At 41.4% G+C, this 17,609-nt stretch overlaps 1 protein-coding gene across 1 annotated transcript in view; it reads left to right on the forward strand.

Annotated features, from left to right (window-relative positions):
* LOC124550035 (UDP-glycosyltransferase UGT5-like) overlaps nt 1-17,609 on the forward strand; it is an 80,744-nt gene that overhangs the window by 19,558 nt on the left and 43,577 nt on the right. The window contains exons 2-3 of the mRNA XM_047125282.1: nt 12,077-12,314; nt 12,406-13,001. Coding sequence (XP_046981238.1) covers nt 12,077-12,314; nt 12,406-13,001 — 834 coding nt within the window. The remainder of the gene's footprint in view (nt 1-12,076; nt 12,315-12,405; nt 13,002-17,609) is intronic.

A 17,609-nucleotide genomic window follows, 5' to 3' on the forward strand; every position in this document is an offset into this window, starting at 1 on the left:
CACTGCTTATTTAGCAATTCCATAACTGGACGGATTTTCCAAACCTTATCATTAGGGTCAATTTTGGTGTTATCGGCACAGTACAAAAATTGACAGATTTGTTGAAATCTATCCTGCCTCATGGAGTTACACACAGCTCGGTCCTTCATGTCATTATTACTATCACTGTGATATTGTGTAGATTGCAGAATATTGTACCTACTAACAAACAAAATCGCAATGAAGCATTTAATCTTATCAGCTGTTATATTTGGATCTGGACAGTTAATAAACAATGCATAGTGTCTTGTTTCATCAACTAAATGCTTAATTATCTCCTTGTCTATGAAACTTTCAGAGATCTCCAAGGTAGACATACTTTTGTATTTAGAATAATCAACTTCAGGAAATGAAGTATAGGATTCAATGTCAAAATCTGCACCATTTATTCACTTTGGTGGATATACTTCTCTTTGTGAATTTTAAAATTTTCCCAGTGAATTGACTGTTCAAACAAATTTCGGGCTTGCAGCCGGTCGTCGTTCAATACTTCGCATGATATTTCAACTGGGCACCTGCCAGTCATCTTCAGGTGAGCCGTCGAAGACTGGCGATAACGTTCTCCGCTCCGCAATATATAGCGTACTGTAACTAATCTGCGCATGCGTCGAAAACTTGATAGTTGAACCAACACTGCCTGCCGGCAGTGCCCTCGCTGGTGGAATAGCGGAACTCAGTTGCCCTCTGCGTTGCTGTTTGCCACGGCCGTCGACGCACTCTGTCGTCTTCGATTTGAGCAAATTGTGGAGATGATGGGATTCCATGCACTGTCCAGCTGGTAGCCGCTGTCAGGGTTTAACAGATTTTCCGCCAGTCGTATTTTTACGGATTCTTTAATAATCGAGTCCCAGAAAGACATTGCTGTGAACAAAATCATTGTTTTCTCATACTCCATTGAATGTCCAGTAGAAATACAATGTTCAGCAATAGCGGACTTGCTTGGCTGCAAAAGGCGGGTGTAACGTTGATGTTGAGTGCAGCGTTCTTTCACGGTGCGTGTGGTTTGACCTATGTAAGCCATACCACATTGGCACGGTATCTTGTAAATTCCGGCCTTTCGTAGTAACAGATTGTCCTTAACTGATCCCACAAGGTCCGCAATCTTCGATGGTGGGCGGAAAACCACTTTTACCTGAAATTTTCGGAGGATTCTTGCTATTTTAAACGAAGTGTTGCCAACGAAAGGAAGAAAAGCTAAAGGTTGTTCCAGCATGTTCTCCTCTTTATTCACTTCCTGTTTCTTAGTTTTAACTGTTAGTGCCCTGTTAATCTGTCGGATGGAGTACCCATTTTCGCTGAATACTGTCCTCAGATGGGCGAGTTCTTGAGGTAAGCTATCTAGATCTGAGACAGTATGAGCTCTATGAACAAGTGTTTTAAGCAAACTCATGGTTTGCGATGGGTGATGGCAACTCGCTGCTTGCAGGTACAAATCAGTATGAGTGGGTTTCCGGCAAACTGAATGCCCTAGAGAACCATCATTCTTCCTTCGAACCAGGACATCCAAGAAAGGCAAACAACCATCTTTCTCTATTTCCATGGTGAACAGGATGTTGCTATGAATGGAGCTGAGGTGATGTAGAAACTCCATTAATTTATCTTCTCCATGAGGCCACACTATGAAAGTGTCATCCACATACCACCAAAAAACTGTTGGCTTCAGGGCAGCTGATTCAAGCACTCTCTCTTCAAAATCCTCCATAAAAAGGTTGGCGACCAAAGGAGACAGGGGGCTACCCATGGCGACACCGTCAGTCTGTTAAAAATATTCTTGATTAAACATAAAATAAGTTGAGGAAAGTGCGTGCCTGAACAAAGCAGTGATATCAACAGGAAAAATGTTACCAATCAGTGTCAAAGAATCTGCAAGAGGAACTTTTGTAAAAAGTGAGACCACATCAAAACTTACTAGAAGGTCTACATTGCTAAGACGAAGAGCCCCCAGTCTATTGATAAAATCAGCTGAGTTTCGTATGTGATGTGAGCACTTGTCTACGAAAGGTCTCACTATTGGATGCAGAGGAAGACCCTCTTTATGAATCTTTGGAAGGCCATACAGTCTTGGAGGTACACAACCATGTAGTTTTAACCTCTTGATGGTCTCTTGTTTCCCTTTCTTGGGTGTCCTGGTTCGAAGGAAGAATGATGGTTCTCTAGGGCATTCAGTTTACCGGAAGCCCACTCATACTGATTTGTACCTGCAAGCATCGAGTTGCCATCACCCATCGCAAACCATGAGTTTGCTTAAAACACTTGTTCATAGAGCTCATACTGTCTCAGATCTAGATAGCTTATCTCAAGAAAGAACGTTGCACTGAACATCAACATTACACCCGCCTTTTGCAGCCAAGCAAGTCCGCTATTGCTGAACATTGTATTTCTACTGGACATTCAATGGAGTACGAGAAAAGAATGATTTTGTCCACAGCAACGTCTTTCTGGGACTCCATTATTAAAGAATCCATGAAAATACAACTGGCGGAAAATCTGTTAAATCGTGACAGCGGCTACCAACTGGACAGTGCATGGAATCCCATCATCTCCACAATTTGCTCAAATCGAAGACGACAGAGTGCGTCGACGGCCGTGGCAAATAGCAACGCAGAGGGCGACTGAGTTCCGCTATTCCACCAGCGAGGGCGCTGCCAGCGGGCAGTGTTGGTTCAACTATCAAGTTTTCGATGCATGCCCAGATTAGTTACAGTACGCTATATATTGCGGAGCAGAGGACGTTATCGCCAGTCTGCGATGGGTCACCTGAAGATGACTGGCAGGTGCCCAGTTGAAATATCGTGCGAAGTATTGAACGACGACCGGCTGCAAGCCCGAAATTTGTTTGAACATACTTCTCTTTCATTGCTCCATTTCACTATGTTTGACAATGAAGGGGTTGGTATAGCACCACCATTGGTTGAAGGTAGAATAGAATGTGGAGCTGGGTCAGGCAAAGGTGAAGGTCCTGCCAAAGTGGCCGTGTCATAATCGATGCCTTGTCTTTCAGTTTTGGAAAGTCTGACTGCTGCATTAGTCATTAACTGCCAAGATGATAAATTATCAATGATATATGCAACACTAGTAAGTGATATGTAAAACATTAATTGCAAAATTGTGAATTTATGGAAAGTAACATATTTACTGACCTCATTCTCATCTCGTGAATCCTCATCTGCTTCCATATTGACGTCTGGAGGCTCCACGAAAATATCTCCAGTCATATTCTCATCTAGTAATGTGTCTAAGACTTCAAGGGGTTTGATGTCAGCACTTGAAACCTCAAACCCAAGATAGACAATAGAAGGTTGAAAAAAGTGGCATTTTAACCAAGCGGCCTGTAACACTGAAAAGAATGTATGTAAGTTGGTGAGATGTTCAGCAGTGGAGGAGCTGGAGACCACAATATAACAAGATGGTTGTCACAACCAAGCACAGACTTTGTGAACTGTTCGAGAACTGTCAAAAAATTGCCGGGGCACTGGCCACACCAGATGGTCAATCTTGGAAAAATACTGACCGCCTGTGAGCTTAGCAAAATGTTTGCCAGGGCACGGCAAGGGATGCATGTCAAAGATAGTCTGAGCATTGACAGAAACTTTGAAATCACCTCAAAGGCATTACTGTCCTGATGGTGTCTTGGCACTGACTAAGGAGGTAGCCCATTTGCTGGATGTGATGGTTGGACAACCTGGAAGGCTATGAGTCAGTCGAGCTCTGCCTTGACTTGGTCACAGAGCACCTTTGGCACCAGGCAAGCCTGAAAGAGATGGGGTTTGGCCAAAGGTTTCATGGTGATGTGGACTTTGAAATTTTTGGCACAGCCCAAACCCACAGAAAACAGGTGGAAAATTCAAAGTATAAAGAGATGAGTTGTGTGTAAGGCATTAGATCAGACATGAGATTAACTTCATCAGAAATAGTAAACCCAAAAAGGTTAAAGGCATCCAAACCAAACAAATTTTTGGTGCACGCATTGTTCACCACCAGAAAAGTCAGTGGGCCAACCACAGATTTATATGTGACTGGGGCCAAGAAACTACCTAATATGAGAATACTTTGTTTATTGTAGGCGACTAATGTATGTGACACTGGCGCTAAAGGAGCAGAACCCAAGTCCATGTATGACTGCAAGTTAAGTGGTGACACGGCAGCAACAGTGTTGATTTGCATGTGCAAAACCTTCTGATAAACCTCAACATCAATAACAAGCTTACTGGGCACAATGAAGACTGCCAATACACAATGACATCCATGTAAGCATCTGCAATAGGCTGTTGAAATTTTGCTTTACAAACAGGAGCAATGTGGCCCGTTTTGTTGCACTGGTGGCAAGTGGCCCACTGCTTAGGACAACCCAACCTATCATGAGTGACAAAACATGATGGACAAGAGGGAGTGTGGAGAGCTTGCATTGTAGTTCCTTACTGGGCTTGCTGTGCTGCTGCTGCAGCCATGGCAGCCCTTGTGAAGTGGGCTGGCTGCCATGATGTTTTGCTTGCACGCAGACTGCTGCCACCATATTGTCCCCCTATGAACCATCTGATAAATGGGAGGTGGAAGCAGTTAACTTCTGCAACCTCACACCACAATTCAATTTCAGAACCCACAACCCTCAAAACCTCAAATGATTGTGCAATAGTCAGAATCTTGGAGAGGGAGGGGTTTTCAAATTGGAGGGCCCATTCACAAACCCCATGACTGGCAATCAACCGAATGATTGCATCATGAACTGTTTGCTCAGCATGTAACTCGTATACATCAGTGACAAAGTGATGATGACAACTTAAACCATGAAGCTCAGCTGCCCGAGTCATAAAGGAATGTTCCAGTTAATTGTGGTACCAATAGAAGTCAACTCAAACAGCAATATGTGCATCTGTTTACAATAGTATTGTGAAAGAAGGTTGCACATATTATCAAAAGAGAGTGAAGATGGAACCTGCAGGGTTGCCAGTTGGCAAAGGACTTGATATGTGCAAGGCAATAACCAAGACAAAAAGAAAGCATAGCATAAGATAAAATCAGTCAATCAAAATATGTGAAAATGCTGCTGCAACCATTTTTTGTATGATTCCCATTCTTCAACAGGCTCATCACATTGTTTGTGATCAGCCTGTTGAAGTATGGGAAGCACACAAAAATGGTGGGGGACAACCCTGACCAGGTTAGCAACAGGCAAAACAGGAGGTGCAAGGGGCAATGCAGCAGTTGATGTAGATTGAGATGGACATGAACTGGCCAAAAGAGGACAAGTGTTTGCAATACCTGGGTTTGATTGGTTGCACTGTGTCATATGCTTCTTGCTGTTGACTGAGATGCTGCAACACCATTCAAGAAACCCCTTGCTGATCAACCAGCCGCTGTAAAAAATCTCATCAATAGCACCATCATACATTGTAGTCATAACGGAGGACCAACCAGAGACTGAAAAACACACGGGCGGGTGGGGGGGGGGGGGAATCATCATTGTCATTTGTGTTTTAACTTGGACACACAACACCAACAAGAATGTTAGTACAGCTTTATTAGACTGTGGCGTATATGCCAATCACCGTAACTTACACTGGACATAGTAAGATAAGGCAAATGTTAAGAAGCAGTAATCACAGGATAACTAAGTGCGAACATAGTGCAGCAGAGTTTAAATAGGCACTCACCTGTGGTGTGCTCTATTGGAAGTTCAAAATCTTGCTCTTTCAAAGCGCAGTCTCATGGATGACAGCACTCTGCTAATGCAAGCAGCTTTCAAGTGTGAGCACATTTCTTTGCGTGGTAATATGCAAGACAGAGATTACCACTGAAACATCACGCACAAGTTAATAAGAGTGAAAAGCTCAGTGCATTGTATGTAATAGAGCTGGGAGTGGGACAATGGAAAATAGACAGGTCGGAAAATGAAAGATGTAGAAAACTAAAATGCAGTGAAGAAAGCAGTAATTACTATGTAGAAATGCTGAGACAGGAGAAATTTAATGTAAATTAAGGCCAGTTGGGTGTCATGAACCAATGACGTGTTGTAACACTTGTTCCGATCTGTGAAGTTCTGAGAAACTGGTGTTCGGGAAAAGAATCCAGATGGCATGTGTGGTGAAACGGGTACTGACGTCGTGTTTGTCATATTGTAGAGCATGCTCTGCAATACCACGTTATCAGGTAGGATGAATGGGCATAGACAGAAGGTGTATACCAACAACACACAATATCCTGTTGCAGAGCATGCTCTACAACATGACTGCTATGCACTCTGCAGGTGGGAACTAGTGCTACAACATGTCCATGGTTCTCACCATCCACCTTTAAATTAATTCCTTCTGTCTCAGCATTTATTCAAAATATTCCTTTCTTGACTCTGTTTAGTTTCCTACAACTTTTATTTTCTGATCTGTCTGTTTTTTTCCCGTCCCTCTCCTACTTCTATTACATACACTGCATTTAGTTTTTCACTCTTATTAATTTGTTCATGTTTCAATAGTAATCTCTGTCTTACGTATTAGCCTGTCTTCCACCTTTAAGCTCGCAGGTTTCAAGTCCCGTCTGGTAAGTCACCCCTGACCTGGGGTTCTGGGTGACTTTTCTGAACTCTAACCCTTTTCCTGAACCTCTCCAGTCCATTTTCTTCACCCCTCTTCCTTCCCCTTCAAACCTTCTTCCAGAAGGAGAAGTCACTATCTGCGAAAGCTTACACACATAAAACCTTTCTTTTATATATGAATGTCTTCCTATTGCTGCTTGGTGAGTAGATTTTTTCATTTATCCAGTTACATTGTAATATAAAGAAGTTTATCACTTTGGATAGAAACTTGCAGGAAACTGGGTTGTGTTCAGCTCTCAGAGAGCTGCCCAAATTTCTCGTCAAAGAAGTGGTTACGCAGCAGAATTTAAAGAGATAACATTGGATCATGAGGGAGAAGATTGACGAACAAGCTGCCTATAAAAGGTGAACTTTGAAGAATACAGTGTGAAGAGCACTGATGGAGCAGAACGGACAGAGAAAATTTAGTATTTTAGAACAAAACTTCGAGCTGTTTCATGATTGATTGATTTATTCATCCATAGAACAATATACATTGATGGGTGTTGTCAAATGTTTTTAAAGTGTTTCTTATTAAAATAAACATGCCTCTTACAGTATTTATAGCTCCCATACTTAGTCTTACTTTTCTAATCATGTCATAAATTGTTACATAGTACAATGTTCATGAATAATAAGTTACTATCTACAGTTGTTTTAAATATTCATTTACAATGTAATAGCTATTATTTAGTGAACAATTTTTAGCCTTCAGCTAAAGGTGTGGGGAACATTTACATCTTTTATTTCCTGTGACAGTCTGTTATAAAATTTTATTCTACAGTGTAATACACTATTTCGGGTTTTTGAGCTGTTTCTTCTGTTTGGATGTAAAGTGTCTGGATTTGGTTCCATGGTCATGTATTGTGCTGTTTACGATGTACAGATTAAGATTTTTTTCTTATACACATTATGTTGAGCATCGCAGCAAGGCCCCCAGAAAAAACCAACCACTTTCTCGAACGTCTGGAATCCTTACCCAATCCGTTACTCCCCCAAAAAAAAGTAACCATTGATGCCACTTCCTTATACACAAATATCCCGCACGTCCAGGGCCTTGCTGTGATGGAGCACTTCCTTTCACGCCGATCACCTGCCACCCTACCTAAAACCTCTTTCCTCATTACCGTAGCCAGCTTCATCCTGACCCACAACTTCTTCACTTTTGAAGGCCAGACATACCAACAATTAAAGGGAACAGCCATGGGTACCAGGATGGCCACTTCGTACGCCAACCTATTCATGGGTCGCTTAGAGGAAGCCTTCTTGGTTACCCAGGCCTGCCAACCCAAAGTTTGGTACAGATTTATTGATGACATCTTCATGATCTGGTCTCACAGTGAAGAAGAACTCCAGAATTTCCTCTCCAACCTCAACTCCTTTGGTTCCATCAGATTCACCTGGTCCTACTCCAAATCCCATGCCACTTTCCTTGATGTTGATCTCCACCTGTCCAATGGCCAGCTTCACACATCCGTCAACATCAAACCCACCAACAAGCAACAGTACCTCCATTACGACAGCTGCCACCCATTCCACATCAAACGGTCCCTTCCCTACAGCCTAGGTCTTTGTGGTAAACGAATCTGCTCCAGTCCGGAATCCCTGAAGCATTACACCAACAACCTGACAACAGCTTTCGCATCCCGCAACTACCCTCCCAACCTGGTACAGAAGCAAATAACCAGAGCCACTTCCTCATCCTCTCAAACCCAGACCCTCCCACAGAAGAACCACAAAAGTGCCCCACTTGTGACAGGATACTTTCCGGGACTGGATCAGATTCTGGCTGTGGCTCTCCAGCAGGGATACGACTTCCTCAAATCCTGCCCAGAAATGAGATCCATCCTTCATGAAATCCTCCCCACTCCACCAAGAGTGTCTTTCCGCCGTCCACCTAACCTTCGTAACCTCTTAGTTCATCCCTATGAAATCCCCAAACCACCTTCCCTACCCTCTGGCTCCTACCCTTGTAACCGCCCCCGGTGTAAAACCTGTCCCATGCACCCTCCCACTACCACCTACTCCAGTCCTGTAACCCGGAAGGTGTACACGATCAAAGGCAGAGCCACGTGTGAAAGCACCCACGTGATCTACCAACTGACCTGCCTACACTGTGACGCATTCTATGTGGGAATGACCAGCAACAAACTGTCCATTCGCACGAATGGACACAGGCAGACAGTGTTTGTTGGTAATGAGGATCACCCTGTGGCTAAACATGCCTTGGTGCATGGCCAGCACATCTTGGCACAGTGTTACACCGTCCGGGTTATCTGGATACTTCCCACTAACACCAACCTATCCGAACTCTGGAGATGGGAACTTGCTCTTCAATATATCCTCTCTTCCCGTTATCCACCAGGCCTCAATCTCCGCTAATTTCAAGTTGCCGCCACTCATACCTCACCTGTCATTCAACAACATCTTTGCCTCTGCACTTCTGCCTCGACTGACATCTCTGCCCAAACTCTTTGTCTTTAAATATGTCTGCTTGTGTCTGTATATGTGTGGATGGATATGTGTGTGTGTGCGAGTGTATACCCGTCCTTTTTTCCCCCTAAGGTAAGTCTTTCCGCTCCCGGGATTGGAATGACTCCTTACCCTCTCCCTTAAAACCCACATCCTTTCGTCTTTCCCTCTCCTTCCCTCTTTCCTGATGAGGCAACAGTTTGTTGCGAAAGCTTGAATTTTGTGTGTATGTTTGTGTTTGTTTGTGTGTCTGTCGACCTGCCAGCACTTTCATTTGGTAAGTCACATCATCTTTGTTTTTAGATATATATTTCCTACGTGGAATGTTTCCCTCTATTATATATATATATATATATATATATATATATATATATATATATATATATATATATATATATATATATATATATAAAAACAAAGATGAGGTGACTTACCGAACAAAAGCGCTGGCAGGTCGATAGACACACAAACAAACACAAACACACACACAAAATTCAAGCTTTCGCAACAAACTGTTGCCTCATCAAGAAAGAGGGAAGGAGAGGGGAAGACGAAAGGAAGTGGGTTTTAAGGGAGAGGGTAAGGAGTCATTCCAATCCCGGGAGCGGAAAGACTTACCTTAGGGGGAAAAAAGGACAGGTATACACTCGCACACACGCACATATCCATCCACACATACAGACACAAGCAGACATATTTAAAGACAAAGAGTTTGGGCAGAGATGTCAGTCGAGGCAGAAGTGTAGAGGCAAAGAAGTTGTTGAAAGACAGGTGAGGTATGAGTGGCGGCAACTTGAAATTAGCGGAGATTGAGGCCTGGCGAATGACGAGAAGAGAGGATATACTGAAGGGCAAGTTCCCATCTCCGGAGTTCGGATAGGTTGGTGTTGGTGGGAAGTATCCAGATAACCCGGACGGTGTAACACTGTGCCAAGATGTGCTGGCTGTGCACCAAGGCATGTTTAGCCACAGGGTGATCCTCATTACCAACAAACACTGCCTGCCTGTGTCCATTCATGCGAATGGACAGTTTGTTGCTGGTCATTCCCACATAGAATGCATCACAGTGTAGGCAGGTCAGTTGGTAAATCACGTGGGTGCTTTCACACGTGGCTCTGCCTCTGATCGTGTACACCTTCCGGGTTACAGGACTGGAGTAGGTGGTGGTGGGAGGGTGCATGGGACAGGTTTTGCATCGGGGGCGGTTACAAGGATAGGAGCCAGAGGGTAGGGAAGGTGGTTTGGGGATTTCATAGGGATGAACTAACAGGTTACGAAGGTTAGGTGGATGGCAGAAAGACACTCTTGGCGGAGTGGGGAGGATTTCATGAAGGATGGATCTCATTTCAGGGCAGGATTTGAGGAAGTCGTATCCCTGCTGGAGAGCCACATTCAGAGTCTGGTCCAGTCCCGGAAAGTATCCTGTCACAAGTGGGGCACTTTTGTGGTTCTTCTGTGGGGGATTCTGGGTTTTGAATTTTGTGTGTGTGTTTGTGTTTGTTTGTGTGTCTATCGACCTGCCAGCGCTTTTGTTCGGTAAGTCACCTCATCTTTGTTTTTATATATAATTTTTCCCACGTGGAATGTTTGCTTCCATTATATATATATATAATTCCCTGAGGGTATGCCTGTATTAATATGTTAATATGTTTTGGATGTGATGCTATTTTTGAAATGTATGTGATTTCAACTCTTTGCACTAGTTTTTCAAGTATGACTTAAACAAATTCTTTGCTGTACTGCTAATTCCTTATAGTTCTAATTTGTGTAGCAAAATTCTGTGGTCACCTATGTCAAATGCCTTTCATAGATCCATTGCATTCTCACCCTTGTCTACTGCTTCGAGTATGACTTTAGAAAATTGTGCTATAGCCAACTCTGTTCCTCTTGCGGAGCTGAAACCAAATTGTCCACTGCTGAGAAGGTTGTCTTTACTTAGATACTTCATTAGTCTATTTTTCATTATGGTTTCTATAGTTTTGGATACACAAGATAACAAAGAAATTGGCCTGTGGTTTTCTACATTACAACCTTTTGCTTGTTCAGTTATACAGGAAAGCAGCCAGATCTGAAAGATTCATTAACTGTTATTGTTAATGGGATTTTCATGTTGTTCATATATTTCTTAAGGACACTGACTGGGATCTCATCTAATCCTCTGGATTTTTTTATTGATTAATTGGTGTATTACTTGTGCCGCCTGTTTCTCTGTTGTTGGAAAGAGCGCCAGTGAATGTGGTGTCTGGTCCTGTGGTGCAGAACATGTGTGTCTGGAAGTTTCTCTTGCAGTTTCTTAGCAATGCCACAGAAGTATTCACTCAGAAAGTTTGCTAGTTCCTTTGGGTTGATGATTTGAACATCTTTGCTTTTAATCTGTGTTTCCAGATGTTTTGTCCAACATCTGCTGTCTCCTGTTTCATTATGTTGCAGATTGCTTTGCTTTTGTTATTTGCCATCAGTAATGTTTTACTGTCTGTAAGTTCTTTTGCAGGTAGCAATACCTTCCTATAAGGTCTCCTGTAATTTTTGTAAAATCCTGAAAAAGCTGGATCAATTTTCGCATTTTTTTATTCCTCTGGCAATAACTTCTTTTAAAATTTTTTTAGCTCCAGTCAAATGCAGTGTTTTGGGAAATACTTCCACAATATTGTCATGAACTTATTAAACATTTTATTTACATTTATTTCTGCATACACTTCTCCCCACCCTCCATGTCGTAACTGGGATGAGAATTGACATAGGTTTCATTCTAAGATCTTTTGTATGCATTCAATTTAACAGAACGTATTTTTGCTTTTAATATCTGGCAGAGATGAGGTTTGCTGGAAAGTGTACTGCCCAAAAAAAAAAGACAGGGATCCAGATTCAAGTCCCAGTACTGCATGTAATTTACCTTGTCACAAACGTTCAGCGGTAGTTCATTGTAATACCTAATTTTCTAAAATTTTCTTTTCTTATCTGGCATTGTCAGTTAGTGATATTGGTGTCTTCATATTTCAGATGCAAAACCTTTGGCTACACATTTTCTTACTGATTGAAATCATAAACCAATGTCAGGGAGCAAACATACTATCAATTACTGTACTTCCAAGCAAGAGTCATGTGGGTTTTGTAAAACCATTGCTGGATGAGTTAGCAGAGAAAGGACATAATTTAACAATTATTAGCCCTTTCCCAGAGTCGTCTCATGCCAACAATGTAAGGATTATTTCCTTAAATCTTGCTGGTGGCATGATAAGTAAGTAAATTTTTCTTTATCATGTGAAGCAAAGTTATTTTTTGTCTTGTATTGTAATAACCTATTACTAATATAATTTTATTGTTTACAGAGTCTCATGGAAATATCACACTATTTGAAATGGGTGGAAGAAGTCCATTTCCTTTGATTTTCTACTTGAAGGACCTAGGAAATGTGCTATGCAAGAATGCTCTTAGTGTACCAGAAGTGCAGGAGTTAATTATCTCACATGATCAAAAATTTGATCTTCTTATAATGAATGGATTTTTCACAGAATGTTTCCTTGGATTTGCTTACAAGTATAATGCTAGTATCATATATCAGACACCAAATGCCCTAACATTTTTGATTGGCAACCCTGTTGGCAATCCTGGTGCATATGCCTATGTTCCAGATGTTATGCTAGATTTTGGTGTAAACATGAATTTCAGGCAGCGAGTAATCAACAGTGTGTATAGCTTGTTAGGTGAACTGGTGCGTTCATTTTCTTATTTGCCAACTCAGCAAGATATCATGAATTCTAACTTTAGAAACATACACTCTTTACCTTCTGTTGAGGAATTACACAGAAGTGCTTCTTTGCTTTTTGTAAACACTCATGAAAGTATGGGAGTTCCAAGACCACTGACACCAAACACAATTCAGGTTGGAGGAATGCAAATAAAGCCAGCAAAAGCCCTTCCAAAGGTGAGTTTATGATCATGTTACCTGTTTATTTATTTATGTTTTTGGATGGAATCATCATGGCTTTTGCGAACATTGTACATATGGTCCTTAGTGTTACAGGTAGTAGTTGTATAGTCTTTACATGCATTAGTATTATAGGGATCATTAGCTTAACACACGCTGTAAATCCCAAATTTTATTAAACTGTCTTATTTAATTATAAAAATGCTTGAAAATAAAGAATCTGGATTGCATGTAATCATAAAGTTGATAAAATATTTCAGAAAATAGATACAGATAAATAGCCATGAACAACATAATAAATGATATTGTATGTGAAAGACAAACTCTGATTTTTTTAAATTTTTTATTTTATTTTATTTTGTAGGCACAATGTTTATAAATATTTATGTGTCCGCCTTTTATCAAGTGGAACACATCTAATTGGTAGTCTAACAATGTCCCTATCCAACCCAGAATATCAGGAATCATGGTAAGAACAGCTGCTGCAATGTGGTATTGTCTTTGAAGTTCTGTGGTGACATGTCCCCACAAGAGGAAAACACAAGGTATCAAGTCTGACAATGGTGATGGCCACATGAGTTGCACCAGGTCACCTGCTGCAATGTGGCTTCTCCAACAATGTAGTAACATAACATACAGGTAATCTCGTACACAATTGTGGAAATGAGAAGGGGTGCCATATTGTTGACAAATGAAATCCCTGTTATCAGCTTCAAGATGAAACACAATTATAGCATGACAAAATAGAATACCATTGAAAGCTCTCTTACAAGCAAGAGGGATCCATAGACTACGTTATTGGACATTATGCAGAACACATTAAGTTTCTCAGAATCCCAGACATCTTCAACGTCTTATGTCAATTCTCTGCCCCCCCTCCGTGTGCATGTGTTGTGTGGGGTGACCTTTCCAGAAAGATAAGTCATTTCATAACAGAAATTTAATTTGTTTGTGAAAACATTATTTTTAAGATGGTTCTGCATGTCAGTGCAGAACTGCACATGGTTTAACAGGCAACCTTGTCATGACTCACAAAAGGTTTTCCATGTTGTTGGCTGAGGGATGTTCAATTCAGCAATAGCTTGAGAGGTAGACTTTTTAAAACCTCCCAACATCACTTCCCTCACATGGTCCACTGTTTGTTCTGACATGCCTGGTCAGCTTGAGCATTTTGCACGCCAGAAACAACCATACTCCTCAAATTTCTTATATTACTTCATAGCACTATTTTAAACTGGTGGTGTTTTTTGAAACTTGCCATGGAAAGCTCTTTGTACATTCCCTACTAGCTAGCATATAAAATGCATTCTCTGCCTGGTTTGCCATTATTTTCAGCAATACATTTGGTGGCACCCCAGTCGGCAGTGTTCGAAACTAATTTGTTGGCACCATGCTAAAAAAAATTCGGAAGTTTGTCTTTCATATTCTATATCATTTGTTACATTCTGTTTAGTAGCCATTTACCTGTACCAGTTTTGTAATATGTTTCATGGACTTTATAATTACTTGTACATGAGTGAGTCCTTACTGTTTAATAGGCTTGCTTCAAAATTAATTGCATGAATGCAGTTTTCTAATAGTTAAAATATTTTTATCTTTCATTTCAACTGTCTGTGGATACATGTTTCCAGTGACTGTAGCGCTTTGTCATACCATGCCAGTCCATTAATTTAATCATTTTGAATTTTTTTCTTTGTCTGAGGTAGTTACTCTTGGACCTGGCATTGTGGCTGTGTATATCACTGTACTTAATTACTTCAGTCTGCTGGCAGACAAAAAGTAATTAAATAAAAGTACTTAAGTAAGTAATAAGAATAGGTTCTGAAATATTTGTGTTGTACAATAGTTTCATGACAAGATTATGTTGAGCCTGGTGCATATATAATCCTCGACTCTAGCAATGTAAGCAAAAGATAGATTGCTACACACCAAAAAGACAACGTGTCAATTTGCAGACAGGCACAATGAAAAAATACTAGCACATTAGTTTTAGCCAAAACCATCTTTGAAAATCTCTGACAGCTTGGACTGGAATGCAACTGTAACATAGAACCTCTTGCCACAGGGACAAAACCATGTGGACGACCCAGATGCAAGATTGCCCAGTCCACTCAACCAGCACATCCTATTTCTCTCCTGTCAGAGGATGGACCATGTATGAAAACAGCCGTGTCATATTCCAGCTCTGTTGAAACCACTACATAACTTTTTATGTTGGTGACTACCAACCAACTGTCCACCAGGAAAACGTCCACCACCAAACTGTGGCCAAGAGCAAACTAGACCACCCTGGGGATTTATTTATTTCTTTATTTGTATGGCTCACATGCACTCTAAAATTATCGGCATATAACGTTAGTAATACTATATATAACAGGAACCTGAAAATACAAAACTACTTATAAAACTAACTAAATGTCAGTATCTCGGTTCCTAATTCATAAAAGAGATGTATCATCAGCTTTCATGAGGTCACACCAACTTCTCTGGTAGGATTGCAAGGGGCATTCATCTCTAATGTGCTTGGTTGTCTGCTTCAGAGACCCACAGCCACAAACCAGAGACTCTGTAGCACCCCATTTGTAAAGAGTGCCTGCGCATCGTCCAAGCCAGTGCGAGCTCGGTTTAATTTGACACACAGTTTCCTGTCGAGTTCTGTGCCAGCAGTATCACAGTTATACTTTCAGAACCACTCATACTCTTCAGGATTTTCAATAAGTTGACTGCTCTGGTCCCACGGGTCTCCCACCCTGGTATTACTGTCATCTAGCTGTTCTGCTTGCCATAATGGTGGGTTTCTTGATGAAGTTTATTTCATCGTAAACCGGGTAAACCTTCGTGTACGGGTAATTCCAGGTTCTCTTATAGCCTTCAGTGTTCCCTAAGCAATGCCTCACTTCTGCAGATTTTGGGTGGATAAATGTTGCTCAACAGAGGAAGCCAATATAATCGGTGTTGGTCAGATTGCCCCAGTTATTAACCACATAGTATGGTTCAACTGGACATTAATCAAGTTTGTGTGGCAGCTGTTTAGCCACGCAGGGGCACAATACTCAGTACAAATGGAAGTTATCCTTAGAACACAGTCTCCGTTTCAACCTCAACCTATGTTTACTTGTCATCCCCAGTCCCTCCACCCAACAGTTTTCAGCCCCTCTGTCCTGTGACTTCCTACCTGTTCTAGGCCTTGGGCATCTTCTTTTTTTGCTGCCCTCTGTCAATGCACCCGCCTGTCTTTCCCCTTTCCAACTCCTCTCCTTTTTCATTCCCCTGCCCTCCCCCCTTCCCCACTTCCCTGCCCCACAGCCTCCTGACACTGCACCTGCTGGCAGTCTAGTCACTGCACACTCCTCCTCCAGACAGAGCTCTTCTCTCCCCCCACCCATACCCTACCACCCCCATCTGCTTGATTTCCAGTCTGAGCTGCTGGAAATGGCAGTTGTGTACGTGTGGTTTGCTTGCTTGTTTGAATGAATGTGTACATGTTTTCTTTTCTGAAGAAGGCTTTGGCAGAAAGCTAATGTGTAAATGTCTTTTTGTCATGCCTGTCTGCAACTCAGCTTGTCATCTATACAATGAGTAACAGTCTATCTTTTGCTTGTATTACTGACATTCCAGCCTGGAGTTTCAATTGTTTGATTAATCCTGAACTCTTCTTGTTGTACAATCAGGACTCTGATAAGTTTGTGTCAGCATCAAGACATACCAATGTTGAGTTTGTATCTGCTCTCAGATGCTATGAGCAACCTCATTTGATCTCTTCAGTCATGAGAGTTAATCAGGTGTAGGAATGGCTGCTTATGTCAAGTGCAGGGTCACATATTGGTGTGGTTCCTGTTGGTTCTCTCAATAGGTGGGATTATACTAGGCATGACCTTCACCTCAACAGGAAAGTGGAGGGTAAACTGGCTTTGCTAATAGCAGAAAATTTAAGGTGGGGGTGGGAGGGGGGGGTGGGGGTGGGGGGGAATTACTATCATGAGTGATAAAATACCAGTGGCTACAGGGTTGAGAACCTTTTTTTAGGACAGAAAGAAACCAGGTTTTAAGAAAGGTTAAGACTGAAACAAACCTTCACTTTGAGAAAGAAACCAAATGACATAATTCTGGCATATTGCATCAGCACAAACAGCTGTTGGTTAAAAATTTTCAGCATCAGCAGAAATCTTATTTCCACCCACTTTTAACTCAATCAGTGGGGACTGTCAGCTACCTCTGTTTCATAAAAATATTTGAGGGCTAAAAATTAAAATTAATGAACTAATTATCTGCATGGATGAATTAGTCATTAAACCCAGTTGACATAATCTGCCTCTCTGAACTTCGTTTGACCACTGGTATGGATGAGTTGAGTATTACAGGATTTAGGTTAGCATTTCATGTTTGTATAGCATAAAATAGAAAGGAAGAACTGTCACATTCATCAGGAATTGTCTTATTAAGAACATAGACATTCAGAAATTGTGTCTAGGCCAGCATATGGAAGCATGTGCAACAGAAGTAGAATTTCATAATAAATTCTTCATAATAGCAAGTTTATATCAAGCGCCTGCCATTAATTTTTATCTGTTCATAAATCACCTTGGAGCTCAACAGGCCTATTTA

This window comes from Schistocerca americana, chromosome 1 (assembly GCF_021461395.2).
Source record: "Schistocerca americana isolate TAMUIC-IGC-003095 chromosome 1, iqSchAmer2.1, whole genome shotgun sequence".
Lineage (NCBI taxonomy): Eukaryota > Metazoa > Arthropoda > Insecta > Orthoptera > Acrididae > Schistocerca > Schistocerca americana.